Raw genomic sequence first — 19,994 nt, forward strand, 5'->3', positions numbered from 1 at the left:
GTCCTTGTCGGGGGATCCCTGGGTGGCGCAGTGGTTTAGCTCCTGCCTTTGGCCCAGGGCGCCATCCTGGAGACCCGGGATTGAATCCCACGTCAGGCTCCCGGTGCATGAAGCCTGCTTCTCCCTCTGCCTGTGTCTCTGCCTCTCTCTCTCTCTCTCTCTCTCTCTCTCTCTGTGTGACTATCATAAATAAATAAAAGTTAAAAAAAATAATAATGTCTTTGTCGGGGTGCCTGGGGGGCACAATCGGCTGAGCATCCGACTCTTGATTTCAGCTCAGGTCATGATCTCAGGATTGTGAGATTGAGCCCCACATCGCCCAGCATGGAGCCTGCTTAAGATTCTCTCTCCCTCTCTCTCTGCCCCTCCTCTGCTTGTTCTCTCTCTAATATTAAATTATTATTAATAAAGTAATGTCTTTGTCACCCAGAAGATCCACATTCATAGGTTCCCAGAGGACAAAATGAACCAACAGAAAGGGGTCCACTGGGAGAAAGCCAGTATTTCTGGGACTGGAGAGGATAATGGGAGCTGGTCTATATTATAAAGGAAGCTTGAGTTTTATAAAGTCAGAGATTATTCATAGAGGAGGATACTGAGTAACTTAAACTTAACTGTTAGGGGGTATTAATGAGTAGAATAATGAAAGCTACCATTTATTAAGCACATATTATTTTTAAAATTTTTTAAAGATTTTATTTATTTATTCATGAGAGACACAGAGAGAGAGGCAGAGACATAGGCAGAGGGAGAAGCAGGCTCCCGGCGGGGAGCCCGATGCAGGACTCGATCCCAGGACCCCGGGATCACAACCTGAGCTGAAGGCAGACGCTCCACCATTGAGCCACCCAGGTGCCCCTATTAAGCACATATTAAATCAAAATTATAAGCATGGGTTCTGGAGCCTGACCGCCGAGGTTCACAATCTGGCCCTGTAGTGTACATCCTTTGGCAAGTGATTTACCCACGCTGTGCCTTCCTTACCTCTATGGTAGGATGAGATCGATAATACGCCTGTCTCGAAGAGTTCTGGAGGAAACCAAATGAGTTATGTACAATGTGGTAAAGCATTTAGAATGGAGCCTGGTGCTTATGAAATGCTCAGGAAACATCAGCTGTTAGCACTGTCGAGGAAGTGCCTTGCCTGGCTTCTTTAATACGCAAACAGATTAAAGAACCCCACCAGGCAGGGTTTGGCTCCCCACTCTACTGAAGCCCAGAGAGCTTCAGCCACGAGTCCAAGACCACACAGCTGCAAACGGCAGAGCTCAACTAGAAACCCGGGTCACCCTGAAGCCAGTGACCTTCCCTTTCCTGTTCCCAAGAAAAGGCCATGGAGACAAAATCAGCAAAGACCTGGTGGCCCTTTGAAAACAAAACGAGTGGGAATAGCCAAGACAGGAGGCGGAGTGCAAATATCCCATTGATATCTGCGATTCAGAAGGACATCTGCAGTGTAAAGCAATCCCTCCCACTCGGTAGCAAGCTCAGCTCCCAGAGGGCCCAGAGGAGCCGGCCCCATCCCCTCGTGGGCAGCCCAGAGAGCCAGGGAGGCAAGGGGGTGCAAAGGAAGGTGCCACTCAGGAGCCCAAAGTAGCCAGATGGACCCCGACGCAGACCTCGCATTCCACAGCCAGGCACTTTGTGGCAAAGTTCTGCACGAAACGCTCCCTGTTCTTTCAGCTCCTGCACAGGGCTGTTATATTTTAGGAACTAAAAGCTCCGCTTTGGCGAAAGCACAAATGATGCCCGTTAGAGGCAGGCTGCGCTCTCGCTGACCATCTTCTCCACCCAGCCCCCCGGTTTCAAATGCTTGCGCCTCCTCTGCCACCAATTTCTTCCTTGGAGTGTTCTCCTCAATCCTTTGAGAGTCGGCTCAGTTTCAGAGGCTGGCTGTGGACAAAGGAACCTCTTGGCCTGTTTGTCCTGTCGAGTGTTTTGAAAAGAATGTTCTCAGAATAACCGGCTAACTATCAAGCGTGCTGTGCCGGAAGCTTTGGCCAAGTCGGGCCATTAATATCAATATGCTCATCAGCGGGGCCGGCGCTGGCACAGATTCCAGCGGGGGAGACCGCCCAGCCGGCCGCGGAGCGCAGCCCCTGGTGGGATCCGGGTTGAAAACACACAGGTCTTCTAGAAGCCCACATGGACTTCACTCACAGTTGGCCGCTTTGTTCGCTGTGCAACCCTGACAGCAGGCCACTGCGTCCGCCTCCCGTTGACAGTAAACAGAAAACCCAGGACAGGGTGGCAGCCGGAGGACCCTGGATCAAGGGGTGGCCAGCACCAGGGCGGGCACAGGGACGAGGAGGAGGAGGAGGAGGAGGGTGGGTTCCTGAGGCCGGCTTCCCGCGCACCTGCCATCAGCCCCGCTCACTGCCCGACAAATGGGAAATGTGCTCCATCTCCCCTGGGTAACCCCTCCACCCTCCTGTGGCTTTGATCGTCATTCGAACCTGATTTTATCTGGAAAAATACATGAAAGAGGAGCGGGGGAGGAAGCAGGCATGGGCAGAGGGACTTTGAAGACCCTCAACCTCGGTACCCTCTGGTAGCCGGCACACCTTGGCTGCGCTCATGCAGACCGGGGTTCAAATCCCAGCTCAGGCTGTTTAGCTGCAGGTACGTCTTCTACAAGACGGGGGTAAAGGCACCCACGGCTGTTAGGCGGCTGTTGCCATGATGGAATGAAGTGCTGCACGCACAGGGACCGGCACACAGAGGGCACTCCTGAAATGCTGCTTCCCTTCCCTCTGCACTTCTAGGGCCCGGCCTGGTGTGGAGACGGTGAGCAACTCCGCCGCTTTACTGTGGCGGAGAAAGAAGGCTGCATATCCAGCTCCAAGCACCTTGAATGGGATATAAGTGATAAGCAAATGAAATGGAATAAACTTGAATACATAAAGCCAGGAAGCATTTTGCGATCCGCGCTCTTCCTCAAAGGAACCTACTGAAATATGAAGAAAAAGAAAAAACCTCATTCTTGCGGTGTGCATAATCTGATGGAGGGGAGGCTGTCAGTACCAGGATCTGGAGGCATTCTTCTTGGATTCTGAGCAGCTTGGATGGGCTGCAGATAAGCCTCCACACTGAGCCAAGCCCCGGAACCTTCTAAGACTCATCCCCAACCCTTTGCTATAGAAAATCAAAATCACTCTTTATGTCTATTCACTGGAAATATCTCCCTGGCTCTCCAAATGCCCCCCGCCCCCATTAAGTCTTCTGAAATCAGCAGAACCATCTGCTTTGGGCATGGAAATGAGATATTACAAAAAGTTGCCACACAAAGGTCATTATTTCTGGAGGACAAAGGGGGAAAGCAAAGCTTTTAATAAAGGCTTTTGGAACCGCGTTCCCCTCGCTGGCGGAGGGCCTCTCCCTTCCTTCTCGCCCTGATTGCAGATGCTCGGCGGCTCTGACATGCACGTTACACAGCGTGAACAGTCTAATGCGTATTCCTCTCCCACGGCCACCGCCCGGCTGCTTCGCCTTGGAGCTGGGATTGTCAGAGGGTTCTGAGCTCATTTTAAAGCTTTGTCTTCACAGCCAAAGTAAAACGAAGAACTGTGGTAATTACCCAAGTGATCCGGTGAGAGGGAAAGAAACTAGTTTGTGTTGAAAAAAGATGGCTTTGAAGGACGGGTCCCAGTATCTCCACCTGCTCAGCTGTCCACAGAGGTGGTAATACGTGTGATGATTTGTCCCCTCCCCCAACAGTAGACCTTACACTGAGCGGCTGGCTCCCCAAGGGGAGATGCCAAGTGTCCAGCCTTTCCAGAACAAGACCAACCCAGTGCCTTCTCCTGAGCAAGCAAAAGACACATTCCCTCCCTCGGATCTGGAAATGTCACATGGGAGAAACTCCAGGGACCTCAGGCAGCAGTTAAATACTGCCATTTAGAGTTCTCTAATCCGGCTGAGCAGAAATTTCCAGATTTAAATTGTGCTCACCCAGGCATGATGAACGGTCTCAGACAGTCTTGAGTTTGCTCCAGCTCCCTTCACTGGCGGTCAAGTCCTTATTTGACTCCACAGTCTACACCCTCGCAACCTCCGAACTAAGCATGGTTGCCAGTTGGGTGTTCACAGATAGAAAGGCAAATAGCCAAGCCCCATTCGAGTTCCCTTCCCCCCCAAATCAACAGGTAATATGTAACAACACAGTCAAGCAGCACTTGACAAGGACAATGAGACAGTTTGGTGCCCTTGGAAAATTCTGGTCGTCAGGATCTGAGCTGAGACCTTCCAGGTGTGAGACCTTGAGCAAGTGACTCAACTACCCTGTGCCTCAGTTTCCCCAGGTATTGTAAGGGGGATAACAGTGAGAATAACAGATGATGTAATAATATATATCCACTAGACAGTGTCTCCTTCACTGTCTCCCACAAAAAGTAGAAAAGGAAGCATTTACTACTGATTCCACAAATGGTGCTAAGTGTGCAAGGCTACTTTATTGGATCCTCAAAACCATTCTGAAAGGGGCACTTGGAGAGGTGTCTTTCTCTTGGGTGGTTCTAGCTTGTCCAAGATCATCTGCTAGTGAGTGGTGGAGCCAGCATGAGATGCTGACATCTTGGCTCCTACTCCAGTGCTGTCTCCTCTCCCAAATGCTGGCCCAGTCAGGCTCCGATGAATGAAGATTTCTGTTTTGGGATTAACATGGGGATCGAGGATCGCTAACTTGGAAGAGGGCCCCACCACCCCTGTGTCACTCCCCAGACCTAAGAGCAGATTGAGGGAAGCCACTCACCCCTGCTCCATCCCACAGATAAATAGATCCATTTATCTTGCTTCCATTTATTTCTCTCAAAGTCCCTGAGAAAGACTGCAAGCAGGACAGGGTGGAAGGGATGTTCCCAAGGGACCCAGATACTGGTTCAGGATGTTGGTTTTCATATCATATTTCGTGGGATCTAGGTTTCCACTCACAGGAGTGCTCTGGGGGCTGGGTGGGCAGGTAGAGGTACACTGGGTCCCTATTTAACCAGAGCAGTGCTAGCTCTTACCTGCATGGCTAACTGGTGGGAGACCTGGTTTGTTTATGTTGAGCTTCTGTTTAAGATTTAATTTGAGGCAAAGATCTGCTCAAAAAAAAAAAAAAAAAAAAAACAGGAAAGCTTGAGATCTACCTTTCTGGGTGCTTCTGAGGACAGAGTTTATCCTTGTGGCTATTAGGGACATACGAAGGCAGCCCTTTTCTGAGCCAGAGCAGGCCATCTCACATCTGGTGTGCGCCTTCAGGCGTATGCTGGGCACCTGCCGTGTGCAGAACGGGCGGCAGGTGCTTGGAAGTAAAATATAGGTGACAGCTCTTGTCCTTTGAAACTTTGGGGAGGCATGAAGACACTCCAAAGGCAGGAGAAGGAGCCACAAATATGAACTAATGCAGCCAGTCTGGTCCTTAGGCTACATTATCTTGGAACTTATTTATATGCTCTATTTCCCCCAATCAGAGTATAATTTTCCAGGGGACAAGAAACATCTTTCACTCTCCAAACGTTCCTTCAGCACTTAGCACATACATCGGACATGAGAAAGGCTCCCAATCTCATAGAAGACAGACCAGTAGTTCTAGCACGAGGTCATTAATTTTCCTTGGGTAGTGGGGACCAGGGAAGGTGCTAGAAAGGAGGTGAAATTCAAGCTGGCTCTCGCCAAGAATATGGCAGCTCTTGGTAGGCTCCCTTCACTTTCCTGGGGGTCCAGGGCAGCAGCCCCAGGTCAGTCACCCCGGATGCCAACAGGACCAGCTTTGGGGAGGGCGGAAGTGAAGCCACCCAGGACGTCCAGGTGTTGGTCTCTGCGGGAACCTGCGGGAGGGAAGAGTTTGGAGCTGGGTTTTGCAGGAGAGGGAGCCTGCGCTGGCTCCTCGGAGAAGGGAGTGTGTCCAGGTTGGGATCATGCCAGCAGCAAAGGCAATTAAGTGAAGCCAGCGGGGCTCGAGGCAGAGGCTGGCAATAAAGGGACGGAGGTGAGGGAACGCCAGTTAAGCTCGAGTAAGGGAAAGGCGAAAAGAAATCAAGGTATTCAAGAGGGAGCTAGGAGAAAGAGGGAAACGGCCGAGGGCTGCGGTGTTTGAATCCAGCACAACTGGGGTGTCCCTGGGCTCACAGTTACAGACCATCAGAAATACAGAAATGGAGGGGAGCCCCCTTTTCAATGAAAACCTCACCACTCCTCTGCCAAACAGGGATTCTACGTTCCTCCCGAATGACCTCCGGCTGACATCCCTCTTCTCCCTCGACCCCAAAGTCTGGGTCCCCTGGAGGAGCCGGCGGGGGGCGGGGGGGGGGGCAGGAGCAGTCCGGTGGGGGAGGGAAGTGGCCAGGGCCCGGCGTGGCCTGTAGTGACCCACATCTGGGGCTTCTGGAACCCGGACCTGAGCACTCCCGGCGCCAGCCTTGCCTCCACCGCCCGGCCAGGTCAGGGCACGGCTGGGAGCAGGGGGATGGAGGGCCGCCCCCCGCGCGCGCGCTCCCCAGGTGAGAGTCGGGCAGCCGGGCGTCCTCCCGAGTGGAGTGGAAGCGAGGTGGCTGGCACCGCGGCTCCCCCGCCGCCCTCCCGGGAGCCCGCGCCTCGGCTTCCTCCGCTCCAATAATGTGAATGAACCCGGGGAGAGGCGGGGAGGGCAGGGGAGGGCAGGGGAGGGCGCGTGCGGGCGGGGCGGGGAGGGGCGCGCGGAGAGAAAGCCCGGGCCGGGGGCCGAGGCGCGGGGCGGGGCGGGGCGGGGCGGGGGGCGCGGCGCGGGGCGGGGCGGGGCGGGGCGGGGCGGGGGCCGAGGCGCGGGGCGGCGCCGGGAGGAGCGGGGCGCGGGCCCGGAGCGCGGCGGGCGGCGGGCGGCGGGCGGCGGGCGGCGGGCGGCGGGCGGCGGCGCGGAGGGCGCGGGGCGGAGGCGCGGGCCGAGCGGGAGGGCGGGCCGAGAGGGAGGAGCCCGGCGGCCCGCGCAGCCCTCACTCGCCGCCGCGCCTCGGAGTTCGAGCCCCGGCGGCGCCGGAGCGCAGGCACGCCCGGGGCGCGGGTCGGAGCGCGCAGCGCGGCGCCGCCCCCCGGCCCTCGGCCCTCGGCCCTCGGCCCCCCGGCCCGGCGCCCCCGGAGCGGCGCGCGGAGGGAGGAGGGCGGGCGGGCGCGGCGGGCCGGGCCGGCGGGCGGCGGACTATGAGGCGCCCACCATGGTGCGATGCGACCGCGGGCTGCAGATGCTGCTGACCACGGCCGGAGCCTTCGCAGCCTTCTCGCTCATGGCCATCGCCATCGGCACCGACTACTGGCTCTACTCCAGCGCGCACATCTGCAACGGCACCAACCTGACCATGGACGACGGGCCCGCGCCCCGCCGCGCCCGCGGCGACCTCACCCACTCGGGGCTGTGGCGGGTGTGCTGCATCGAAGGTACGGCCGGGCCCGCGCCCCCACCCCAGCACACGCGCGCACACGCGCACGCACCGCCTGCCCGGGCTGCCGGCCGGGAACCGGGTGGGCGCGGCCCCGGCTCCGCGCGACACACAAAGGAGCCGGAGCGGGCGGGCGGGTCCCCTCGCGGCCAGCTGCGCGCCAGCCGGGGTCCCTCGGGCCGACCCCGCCAACTCCGCGCACACGCACACCCCCTCGCACACGGACACGAGGAAACACCCCGAAACTCACACGGGCGCGCGTGCGGCCCGAGACCCGAGCGATCCCGAGGGGGTGGAGGCCGGCGTGGGGGCGGGAGGAGGCTGGGGTTGGGGGGAGCGGGCCGGAGAGGAGGGGAGGGGGAGGGGGAGGGGTTGCTTGGCAACCGGTGTCTGTGCGATTGCTATGGGAACTGGCCATCCTGGGGCGGGGCCGGCCGGGGGCGGGGAGCGCCGGGGCCGCTCCTCGCTCGCTCGGGCCCGGGCCCGGGCCGGGGGGTGGGGGTGGGGTGGGGGTGGGGTGGGGTGGGGGCTGGGCTCCGAGCGGCTCCGGGAGCGCGGGGTCGCGGGAGCCTGCCGCCGCCCAGACCCTGCTCCGCCGCCTACTCTTCTGCGGGGCCCCGGCCCGCTGCTCGCTGCTCGGTGCGGAGGGAGGGGTGCGTCACCGAGGCTGCCCCCCCCCGACTAGGGGAGCACGCCCGTGGCCCTGGTCCCTCGGCAGGGAGGCTGCGGGAGACCTGGGCAGGACACCCGAGCGCGCAGGGCCGACCCGCGAACCCGCAACTGCCTGGGAGGGGCGTGGCCGCCCCGTCGGGGCCGGAGGGGCGGGGCGCTGCGCCCCCGGACGCGCGAGGGTGCATCCCGGCGGAGGGTGTAAGGTGGGGATGCCTCTGGGGGCCGGGATGGGTGTCCCGGGACCGCGGGGACCGCTCCCTCCGCGGGAGGGGCCCGGCCGCCTCCAATGGCAAAATGCGCCCGACTCCAGCGCCTCCCGCCCGCCCCGCTGCGGAGCTGGAATGAACAGGTGGCTGGTCCCAGCCCGGGTGTGGACGGGCCTGCCGCGGGGTCCCGGCTTTCAGATGCGAGAAGGGATGGGGCAAGTTGGCGGAGCGTTGCTTTCGGATCTCGTCGCACTGAGTTTCCTCTTTTTCCGTAACCCCCCGCCCCCCCGCCGCCCCGCGCCCAGGGTGTTAACTCCGCCCCTCGGTTACTCGGGTTTTCTCCCACACACGCAGCCTTCCCGACTGCAGGTCCAGCTCCTGCAAATAGTTCAGCGGGGTCGGAGCTTGGTGAAGGCTGGTGGGGAGCCCTTAAAGAGATGGCCCTTTTTCTGGCTGTATTTGGAGTCATCTAAAAAGAGGCTTTGTAAAGCTGGGTCGGCTGGGCGAGCTTGAACTTGCTCCCTTCTCTTCCTCCTAGACTCGCTCTCACGGGAATCCTGCCCACCTCTGCCTCCCTCCCTCCACCCACACAACCCCCCCCCCCCCCGCCCCTCCAGACACACACACACCCTCTTCCCAAACGAGGCTGCCTTGCCCTTTGCAATTTGGGCTTTAATGCCAGGGCTAAGTGCAGTCTTGGAGGAGCGGGCATGTGCAATCAATAGTTTGGGAAACACAGCCACACAAAGGATCAGTGGGCCCACGATCACAGTGGGCCCTCCTTTTTTCTTTTGAAAAACATCATTTTTGGTGTGCAATTGCTCAGATCACGAACACCTACTCTTCTCATCTGGAGAATGTACCCACGTCACTACCTGCCACAGCACCTGAATTAGACACAGAACAGGGGCTGCAGAGCCCCCATCTTCTACCTCACAGGCTCTGCGTGGCACAGTAAAGTCACGCCGCTGTCACCACCCAAATGCACACGTGGACCCCCAGGCCTTCCAGTTTCCCAGTGGAAATCGGAACTAACTCCTCCACGGCAGCAAGCCTGGCCTCTGCAGAGCGGTTCGAATGCCTCCTTTATTAATTCCTCATCCTAATTAGGATTGATGCTGCACTTAGCATCTTGCCAGCTGCCTCGAGCCGTTTGCACTCGGTGTTCATCAAGAGAGCCCCAAGCCGATCTGGGCAGCTGGCTCCGCTGGCAGAGGGAGGGTGGGGAATTGCCATCTGGGGGACTTCACCACAAGAACTGAGCTGCCTCTGCCATCCCCCCACCAACCTGAGCTCAGGGGTTCTGAGGGCCAAACCAGGCCACATCCGAAAGCTGGAGCATCCTCGGACCAACCTGGGGCTGGGAATGCTGGTTCAGGATTCCTTGTCGTGGCTAGCATCATCGTGACGGTCCCTGGACCTGGGTGGAAACTGCCGCTTACCTCAGAGAAACACAATCTCCTGACATCGGCGATGCCTCCACCTGCCAGTGAGGGTCCAGGCCGGGACCCCGACAGCACAGTCATCCCAAGCCCTTTCCTGGGGGCCTGGTCACCCCAGCGTTGGCCTTGAGTGTAAAATGCATGATTTCCACCTGTTCTCTAACAGAGTACCCCAAAGCTTTACATGGGTGGTGGGGAGATGAAAAGATCAAGCGTCTAGGCTGATCCTGGAGAAATACTGTGCCAGGCCGCTAACAAAACACTGATTGTGACCATGGGAGTCCGAAGGCTTTACTGGCAACTCAAAAAGCAGTGTTTCAGATCATCTCCCATCAGTGATGTGGCCAGGCCAGGAGAGCCCAGCCCTCTGTGTACTTAGGGCATCCATGCAGTCCGACAGGCCTGCTCCCAGCCTTGGCAGGGCTACCAGCACCCCAGCCCCTTTCTGCCGCCCCAAAGCCAGGTCTCCCCGCTTTGCTCCTCTGTCCGACAAGTGTGCAGAGCCTGTGCCTGTTCGCACATGCCACGTTCACGACAGCTCTGAGAGGATGCTGTCTTTACCCCTGTCTGCAGCCGAGGATGCAGAGGCTCAGAGAGGGTAAGGCACTTGCCCAGAGGCACCCAGGTAGGAGGCTGCTGGGCCAGATTTGAGCCTTTGTCTCACTACAAAGCTCTTCCCACCATGTCATCCTGCCCTTTCCCAAACAGCTTCTGGGTTGCCATTAAAAATAGAACCAAGTACTTGACTACCCAGTGGAGCCTAGCTCTGGGGTTGGGCTGACAGCAGCATGAAGGCATTCAGAAGTGAGAATGCACAAGTGATGCCCAAATTGCATAACATACTCTTTCTCTCCTCCCCTCCTTTCCCCTCTCCTCCCCTCTCCCCTCCCCTCCCCTCCCTTTCTTATCTCTTCTCTCTGTCTATTTCTGCCTCTGTCTCTGTTTCTGTCTCTCTCTTCTTCTACCCCATTCTGGACTAGCCTGTCACTATCACAATCGGCCTCCTGCTCTCTCCCTTCCCGGAACCCCACCTCATTCCTTCTTTGTGCCTTTGGTGACACTCAGCCCAAGGCTAGGGACATAGAAAAGAAGTAATACCATCTTTGTGGACTTTTGTATCATAAGTATCACCAACCAGCATTTGTCCAGTCTCTAATCGTTTTGCAGTTAGGCAAGCTACAGAATGCAAGCAAGCATTATGGGAACATGTGCTGTGTGCTGGGAACCAAAGACCTCGTGTAAACACAGGAGGGGAGGAGACTGTGGGCCCAGAAGGCAGCAGCTTATGTCAGGGTGCCAAAGCCCCCAGGGCCACTGTTAGCTCCGGAGTGTTCACTGGGGCCCCTGGGGGGTCCCTCATGGACCCACCTCCCTCACCTGGGCAGCACCTCTCACACCAGTATACCCAGACTTCATTCACACCATGGCACAAGAGAAAAAGGAACTATTAGTACTGCAGCCTGGGGCCGGGGGAAGAGAGGACAGCCATCAGGGACTACCCAGGGGCTGCAGCTGCCGGGGCCCAGTTGGCCCAAAGGCCTGGGGACGGAGCTTACTCCTCCAGGACACTCGGAACCCTCTCCTAGCAGGTGCCAGGAAGCTCTGCCTTAAACCATGCTCCCCACGGAGGACCGTTCAGAGATGTTTTGATTCAAATAACGTCCTTTCCTCACCCACTCCACTCCAGGCGCTGGACTGGGAACTTTTCCTGTCCGTGTTGGCTTTCATTTTTCTCTTGCAATAACTCATAGGCAGCCTGTCCAGTCAGGCGTAGGTGGGTGACAGCAGCCAGAGCAGGCCTCCCCCAGCTAGTCACCTCACCCGCCGGCTCTCCTTTGCCCTCTGGTGTTGATAATAACAGCCATCACTTAGTGAAGACCTTCGTGCAGGTCTACATTAGTTCATGTAATTGTCAACAACACTTCAAGGTAAATATTAATTATCTGCCTTTCACAGATATAGAAGATGAGGCATAAGATGGTCCCAGCTCTTGAGTACTACAGAATGAGCTTGGCTTTCCACCAGCCAGAGGATTTCCTTTATTTGAACCACACAGATTTGAGAAGGGGCAAGTGTGGGGGTTGTCTTACTCAGTTGAGGCTGCCATAACATAATACGATAGAGCCAGTGGCTTAAGCAGCATTTATTTCTGAGAGTTCTGGAGGCTAGAAGCCCAAGATCCAGTGCCAGCCAGTCTGGTTCCTGGTGAGAGCCCACTTCCTGGCTTGCAGGTGGTCGGTCCCCTTTGCGCTGTGTCCTCGCAGGGCAGAGCGTTGGCTCTCTGCTCTCTCCTTAGAAGGGCACCAATCCCATCATGAGGACCCCCCCTCCAAGTCCCCATCTAAACCTTCTCACTGTCCCCAAAGCCCCCCCTCCAAATACTACTGGGGTTAGAGCGTCAATATCTACGAAATTCTGGGGGACATTGGCATTCAGTCTGTTACAGGGGTGCTCTCCCTACCTGTGCCTTCTCCCTAACTGGTGCTCACTCTCTAGACATTCAGGAAGGGACCCTGGCAGTCCCTTCTCGTATCTACTTTTCCTTAATGCCCTGCTTTGTTCTTCACTGCTTTCTGTCTTCTTATAAGAAAAACCCAGGTCCTTTTAGCTGAACCCCGCTGAGTGAGTGAGGAGAAGCTGGGGATCTCGGTGGTCTGATTTAATGACCTCACCACAGAGCCGGCTTTGGAGGACCCCCATGTGAGAGGCTTCAAAAAGGCTCTGTAGGAAAGCAACAGCTCTTTATTTATTATTTTTTAAAGATTTTATATATTTATTTATTTGACAGAGCAAGCACGGGAGGCAGAGGGAGAAGCAGGCTTCCAGCTAAGCAGGGAACCCAATGTGGGGCTCGGTCCCAGGACCCAGAGATCATGACCTGAGCCAAAGGCAGATGCTTAACAGACTAAGCCACCCAGGCACCCCAGCAGCAGCTCTTTAAAATAATTCTCCTGGGTCAGTCTCCTCAGATGGGGAGACTCAAGATTTTCAGGCTATAGTCACAGAAGGGCAGAGGAAGAAGAGACCTCAGGTCATCAGATCCAGAGTCTCAGGGACGGGGGGAGGCAAAGAACTGCATAGCCCAACTGGCGCTGTGAAAGAGAGCCTGGTGGGCCTCTGTCTCCTCATCTGAAGGTGAGGCCTAGATGATCTGGAACATTCCTCCCATTGCTGACTGTCTGCCACACAAGCCCCAGAGAGCCCTCTGCCCCCCAGCCTCCAGAATGAATCAGGTTCATGAGGCCACAACGTGGGCTGGCAGGGGGGTGGGGGGTGGGGATCCTCCAGCTGGAAGAACCTCTGAGATTACTTCTTTCAATGGCTCTCAACCTTTTTTCTGCTAAGACACACATGTAAGGGCTATAAGTCACCGATCTGCTGGGCCTGCATTCATTCATTTATTCATTCATTCATCCATTCATTTATTCACTGTTCCGCACGTGCTCACGGAGCACCTGCTCTGTGTCAGACACGCGAGGCTCTTAGTCACAGCGGTGGGTGGGACTGACTCCCTGTTCTCCTGGAGCCATCATTTTCATGGGGTAGCTGACACTTCCAGGTACTGATGAGGGTTAGGATGGAAACAGAGCAGGGTATGCTGGGAGGGGCTGGGGAGCGTTGCCATCGGTCAAGGGGACAGGAAAGAGCTGTTGAAGGACTGGAGGAGGATCTTCCAGGAAGAGGAAAAGGCAAGCTGAGGTCCTGAGGGGACCACCCCGTAGGGGTGCTGGAGAGGCTTGGAGGTCAGGCTCAAGGTCGGTGCTTTGAGGAGCTTGGGGCAAGGGGGCAAAGTGATCGGGTTTATGATTTTAGAAGAGCCTCTGGCTGCATGTGGAGAGTGGAGATTCTGGAAGGCAGGGGAGGCCACCAGGAGACCAGTCTGGTCATCGTTGCAGGGGACCAGCCTGGAAGCCAGGGGCTAACTGACGGCAGCAGTGAGGGGGAGAAGTGGAGAGAAGGACAGGCAGGAGGAGGTGAGGAGTCAGGGATGACTGCCTGGGTCTGGGGGTACGACAGCCACGAGGCTGGGGGGGCCATGTCTGAGTGGGGAGCAGGATCGGGAAAGGAAATCAAGCACGTACTCATGGGGGTTCCAGAGTTTGGGGCTACCACCCCACATGCCCACTGCCCAAAGTCATGCTGAGGAATGCTGAGGAGGGGACCGCAAGAGGACCACACTAAGTCATCACGGTCCCCAGTGTTTGGATTCATCATCAACTGCCCCTCACAGCAGGACAGGGTTTCTCAACATCAGTACACCAACATTTGGGGCTGGGTCCTTCTTTGTGGTTGGGGCTGTCCTGTGTGCTATAGGATGTTGAGCAGCATCTCTGGCTTCTCCCTACTAGAAGCCAGGAGCATCCCCCCGCTGCTGTGACAACCCAAAATACTTCCAGACGTTGCCAAGGGTCCCCTTGGCATGTATGGGGTGCAGGTATAGGGGAAAGGCAAAATCAACCCCTGGTAGAGAACCAGTGCTCTAAGAGAAGCATCGTTTTGCGGGGGGGGGGGGGGGGGGGGGGCGCAGGGGCAGCTCCACTCTTTTCTCTTTCCTTCAAGAAAACGTATCTTGGGAACAGCTCCACTCACAAGGCGGCCTGGCATCTGCTTTAGGTGACTGGTGGCATAAGTGGTGCTCACTTCCATTCCCGTCTTAGGAGTACTGAATCGCAGATGACCCAGCTCACCCTGCCTGTGACACCCCAGCATGTGTCCACACTGGGGGTGGGGCTGCTGATGTGGCCCGATCCTCACACTCTGCAAGCAAAGGAAACTCAAGGCCGGAGAGGCAAAGTGACTCACCCAAGGTCACACAGCTCGTTTGTGACAGACCCGGGAGCAGAAGGGGGTCTGGGGGCTGCCTGGTGAGGGCTTCCTTGGTGCAGCCTCCCCTCAGGCGGGCACCGGGCAGAGACTGGGCAATGAACAGCCACCGTAGTAGGAGAAGTAAGCAGCAAGAAATGCAGGAGGATGAAGGGAGCTCATTCCCTCTGGGCCTTTCTCTGCCACCGCTCTCAGCTCCATCACAGTTAACCCGCAAACACACACTCAGAGAAGCAGCCCCTGGCTCCCAATAAGGACACGTGTGCACGGGCCAGCTGCCTGGGAACAGCCTCAGTTAGAGAACACACTGGGGTGCTAAGGCTATGCCCCATGCCCAAGGCCCCCCCCCCCCCACAGTTCTTGCTTTTCAGCCCCATGAAGTTCTGGGAGGTGCTGCATGAGACCATCTCTTCTGAACTGCAAGTCAGGACATGGTAGCAGACGGGGGAACACTGCTTTTCTAACGTAACAATTTCTTTATATGAACAACTTTTCAAAGCTGTGAAAATGACATCGCATGATTTTACTCTTTTTAGTTCTTCTTCTCCCTCTAACCAAAAAAGAGAGAAAGGAAGAAAGGGACAAGATAAAAACAAACAACAAAGTAGGGGAGGCACTGGGATGGAAGTAGAAATAAGAGCAGGGAAATAAGATGATGGTCGGAGTCCGATTAGCGCACAAAATGCACGCTGCCAAGGCCGGCCGTGTTGCTGGAGATGGGCCACACGCTTGCCCCTGGGCTTCCCGGGGCTGGGACAGAGACGAGAGCCTGACCCAGTGTGAGGTGCCCAGGGTGCACCTGGTAAAGGACATCACTGCTCAAGAGACGCCGGACTGTCTCCGATACAGAGGCCTGGGAAAAATGTATTCCCTGTCTCCTTCTGTCACATTAAAATAGACTCTGTTGAAAAGGCAGCATGCGGTAGAGGCAGGAGGCCAGGTGTTGAGTTCAAATCCCTGCTTTCCCAGGTAGCTGTGCAGCTTTGGGCAGGTTACTTAACCTCTCTGAGTTGTTCACGTGTCTGGAAAATAAGATAATGAAGCAACAGATGCGAAAGTGCCCAGCGCACTCCTACAGAGCAGGTGCTCCCCAAACCGAATGCACGTTCGGACAACACTGGGGGGACTCAGGACTGCATTTGGCCCCTACTCTAGCAGGTTCCCGAGTGTAGGCCGGGAGCCAGATGAAGGTAGCTGTCATCCTGGAGCACACAGGGGCTGTGAGGAGGCCTGAAGGTCGTCCATCACCCTGTAGCCATCTGGGCAAGGGCTAGACATCCTTGCCCCTTTGCATTTCAAGGGCTCTGTGATACCTCTGCAGTGTCAGGACAGGGCTGGGGGGGGGGGGCCAGACGACCCTCCGAGGGAAGCTCCAGGGTTTGTGCAAAGCAGACAGGTCCTCCCTTGGGAGACGCGAGGCTTGACTGGCTGGAAGGTGGCAGACATCTGGTATGACTCCATACCCAGCCTTGGCACAGGCCTCCCTGCCCTCCCACTCTCCTGGAGCCAGGATGGGGCCTGGGAGCCGCCCTCTTGGGGTATGGGGTTGGAAGGGTCCTCTGATTGTTTTTTGCTCCCCTAAACATCAGGATCTTTCACCCCACTTTACCATCCCCCTGCCCTGACTTCTGTCCCTCCTTCTTCAAGCCAGCCTCCCCCACGAAGCCACCCCAGCTCCTTCCTTGGGGTCCTCAAGAATTTATGCCCCAGCGCCCAGCCGCAGAGCTAGTGCTCGGGCTTATAGGGCTTGGGGTTTTAACTGGAGCTGCCCTCACCCTTCCCCTACCTGGCCTGCCCCATGCCCGCCCGGGAGGACTGCAGACCTGGAGCAAGGTCCCTCCTGTGGCCACATCAACCCTTCTGTGCCTCCTGCCACACCAAGCCCATGGAGGCAGAGGTACCCCCAAGTGCTATGAGGTGTCCCTCCTCTTCCCTGGCCATTCCCCACTCTCTGAGAGTGGGGAAAGGTCCCAGGGAGTGAGTTTCTTTCTTTCTTTTCTTTTCTTTTCTTTCTTTTTTCTTTTTCTTTCTTTCTTTCTTTCTTTCTTTCTTTCTTTCTTTCTTTCTTTCTTTCTTTCTTTCTTTCTTTCCTTTCTTTCTTTCTTTCTTTCTTTCTTTCTTTCTTTCTTTCTTTCTTTCTTTCTTTCTTTCTTTCTTTCTTTTCTGAGATTTTTATTTATTTATTCATGAGAGACATAGAGAGAGAGGCAGAGACACAGGCAGAGGGAGAAGCAGGCTCCCTGCAAGGAGTCCGATGTGGGACTCGATCCCAGGACCCTGGGATCATGACCTAAGCCGAAGGCAGATGCTTCACCGACTGAGCCACCCAGGTGTCCCATGCCCTGGGGATTTCTTGACTCCAGCGCAACTCCAGAGCCTGGGAGAAAACCCAGGAACGGAAGCTGGTCGGCCTCCCTGGCTCCCCCGCGGTCCCTCTCTCGGGCACCTCCTGGCCCCTGGGGAGAGAGGCAGGGCTGGATGCCCACCCCAGGGTGCTCTCCCAGGCCCCACTAACCCGCACCCAAGTGGCAGCAGCAGACGGCCAGCCCTGAAGTCACATGGACCTGGGTTGGGGTCCAGACTCCTAACTTCTCCTCCATGGTAAGGTGGGGACCTCATCAGATTAGCCCCTGGGATCATCTGGAAGGTTCTGTGAGAAAACCTCATGGTTTTGTGCACAGGGTCGTGTGCAAAATAACCTGCGAGGTGCCTGGCATCTTGTAGATAGTCAAGGCCGAATTGCCTTCTCCCTTGTCCATGTTTCTGGAACCTTGGGAATTTTCCCAGGAGAAGAAGTTGCCCCACCCTTGCAGCCAACTTGAGCAGGGCCCCAGGTCAGCTCACTGGGCCCAGGGCCTGGGAATGGAGGGCTGAGCGTCTCCGGGGATGTTCGGGCTGGTGGAGAGCACGGTGCTATGTCATCACCTCTCGGAGGCTGAACCGCTCTGAGTGGCTTCTGGGAACCATAAAATCAGAACCTGACTGAGAGCTCTCAATTAGGAACTGAAATAGGGTCTAGCACCCAGGCCGTGCCCGGGGCAGTGATGGCCACCCCGGCCGAGGGTGCCCCTGTCCCATTTCCTGGCACCCACTGAGGCTGCCGCTGTGAACTCGGGTGTGGCGGGATCTGGGCTGTGATAGAGGAGGACGGGGTGCCTGGGTGTAGGAACATCAGAACAGGGGCCAGGAGCCCTGTGGCCTGGCCCCAAACCTGCCACTGACCATCTGACCTGTCCTCTACTTATCCCTCAACCTCCTAGAGCCTCGATTTGCTCATGTGGGAAACTGACACATGATACCTGTCCTTCCCTCCATCCTCCTCTCCATCCTCCATCCTCTTCCATTCTTCATCCCTTCATCCTGCCCTCCTCCCTCTCCCTTCCTCTCTCATCTTTCCTCTCTTCTTCCTCCCTCCATCCTTCTCCCTCCTCCCTCCACCCTTCTCTCCTTCCACCCTCCTCCCTCCACCTTCCTCCCTCCTCCCTTCTCTCTCCCTCCTCTCTCGTCTCTCCCTCCACCCTCCTTCCCTCTTTCTTTCCTCCTTCTTCCATCTATCCTTCCTTCCTCCTCTTCCCCCCGTTCTTTCTCCTCCTTCCCTCTTGCCCGCATCCTCTGTCTGTCTTCCCCGTCCCTCTGTCCCTCCCTCTCCCCGCCAGAGTTGTGTGACTGTGCAGTGAGAAGGTACTTGGGAAGCTGCCGGTAAGGCACAGCGGCCGCTCCCACGGAGGCACTGCACAGAGGACAGGACCTCAGGCTGCCTTTCTTGGAAACACTGTTGGCTTGGCCTCTTTTCACCCTGACACCTTGGCAAGGAACCACATGCAGGCAGTGGCCTCACATGTCAGACGTGCTGCTGCTGGCCAGTGTGGTCTCTTCTCAGGAGAATCAGCCTCGAGTCATCTCCCACCCACTCGGGGCTTGGCTCAGCCTCCAGCAGACACTGCCCAGCACAGTGCTGACCACCGCAGGAACCACTTTCCTGCACCAGCCCTCCCCAGCCCTGCCAGCTTCACCCCCGAACACACCCCCTGCTTCCCCCCCACTTCTCTACACCTGGATCCCAGCCTCTGTCATCTCTCGCCCACATGCCCCAAGCAGGGTCCTGACTGGTGTCCCTGCTCTCTCTCCTGCCCCCCACCCCATGCCAGCCCTTCACACAGAAAGATCTTATAGAAATATAATCAGATGACCTCATTCCCCAGCTTGACACCTTTCAGTGGGACCACAACCCATTTGTGATAAACTCAGGCTCATTCCCTGATCTGCGAAACCCTGCAGATAGGGGCTCGCACACCTCTCTGACATCTCCCACTGGGAGCTTCACTTTCCAGAAAAAGAGTCAGGGAAGGTGATATCTGAACCAAATCCGTGTGATGGTTAATAGGATGGGGGCTGGTAGGAGGTGGGGGGTGGCCAAAGAGACATGCTTTTTTTTTTTTTTTAAGATTTTATTATTTGAGAGAGAGGGAGCATGAGTAGGGGGAGGGGCTGAGGGAGAGGGAGGTGCAGAATCCCTGCTGAGTAGGGAGCCCTACATGGGGCTCCATCCCAGGACCCCAAGATCATGACCTGAGCAGAAGGCAGACCCTTAACCAACTGAGTCACCCAGGTGCCCCGAGACATGCATTTGAATCCTGCCCTACCCTGCATTCTCTGCAACCTTGGACAAATTCCCTAGCTGCTCCGAGGCTCAGTTTTCGCATCTATAAAATGGGATACAATGATAAACACCCCCCTAAGCAGTGGAGCCATTCCCCAAGACACAGAACAAGGAGGAGTGGTCTAGGGGGACTGGAGAGAGAAGAGCTGGATTTCAGATGGGCTGAGTGCACAGGGTGGGGGACCAGGCCCCTCTGCAGGGATGAGACAGGGCAGGCCCGGAGACAGATGTGGGAGTCAGCTGCTGGATGGATGAAAACCAATCCCCCTTGTGATGAGATGTCAGGCCGTGAATGTTGAACCCCAGTGCCTTCGGTTCCCCCCCGGAATAATGACACTGTGGCATTTGTATTTTCTGAACCAAAACTAGGTAAAAAGCAGGCAGCAGGTTTTCTACTGTTGTCCAAGGTGTAAGAGGTACTACAGGAGGTATTATTGAAATCCTGATTTTGGTATTCCTAGTTTGTTTGAGGAGGCGGCAAGGCAGAGGAGAGATGCACACAATTTAAAATCAAGACTGTTCTAGAAAACTCCAGACCCCATAACAGGTCATGTGCGAAGGATGTAAAATGACTGTTGTCACCAGGGCTGTACTCATAGGCCGAAGACTTGTGGGCTTGAACCCCGTCTATGCATTCGGTGCTCTGCTGTCACCATCTTTAAATTCTTCATCATTTTTGAACAAGAGGATCAGCCTTGCCATTTTGCTCTGGACCCCATAAATGACATAGCCTCCCCCGCGTGTCCTTCTGCCTGGAGCAGAGCCTTTGATGAGAAAAGCAGGGCGGGGAAGCTGGTGC

At 56.4% G+C, this 19,994-nt stretch overlaps 1 protein-coding gene and 1 long non-coding RNA gene across 6 annotated transcripts in view; one reads left to right on the forward strand and one right to left on the reverse strand.

The window, feature by feature from the left end:
* Window positions 1–4,417: 4,417 nt before the first annotated feature.
* LOC140606949 (uncharacterized) lies at window positions 4,418–7,771 on the reverse strand. Of its 5 annotated transcripts, XR_012009162.1 has the most exons (4): window positions 7,642–7,771; window positions 7,169–7,288; window positions 5,007–5,810; window positions 4,418–4,643 (listed from the first exon to the last, which is right to left on the reverse strand). It is a non-coding gene; the product is annotated as an uncharacterized lncRNA (long non-coding RNA). The 5 variants fall into 5 exon arrangements; XR_012009163.1 differs by lacking the exon at window positions 7,169–7,288 and having other exon boundaries at window positions 5,007–5,081; window positions 7,642–7,743; XR_012009161.1 differs by lacking the exon at window positions 7,169–7,288 and having other exon boundaries at window positions 7,642–7,725.
* The window catches only part of CACNG4 (calcium voltage-gated channel auxiliary subunit gamma 4), a 60,273-nt gene continuing 47,389 nt past the window's right edge, over window positions 7,111–19,994 (forward strand). Inside the window, exon 1 of the mRNA XM_072781080.1 lies at window positions 7,111–7,389. Within this exon, the coding sequence (XP_072637181.1) occupies window positions 7,170–7,389 (220 nt within the window). The 5' untranslated portion in view covers window positions 7,111–7,169. The remainder of the gene's footprint in view (window positions 7,390–19,994) is intronic.

Source organism: Canis lupus, chromosome 16 (genome assembly GCF_048164855.1).
Source record: "Canis lupus baileyi chromosome 16, mCanLup2.hap1, whole genome shotgun sequence".
In the NCBI taxonomy this organism is placed as follows: domain Eukaryota; kingdom Metazoa; phylum Chordata; class Mammalia; order Carnivora; family Canidae; genus Canis; species Canis lupus.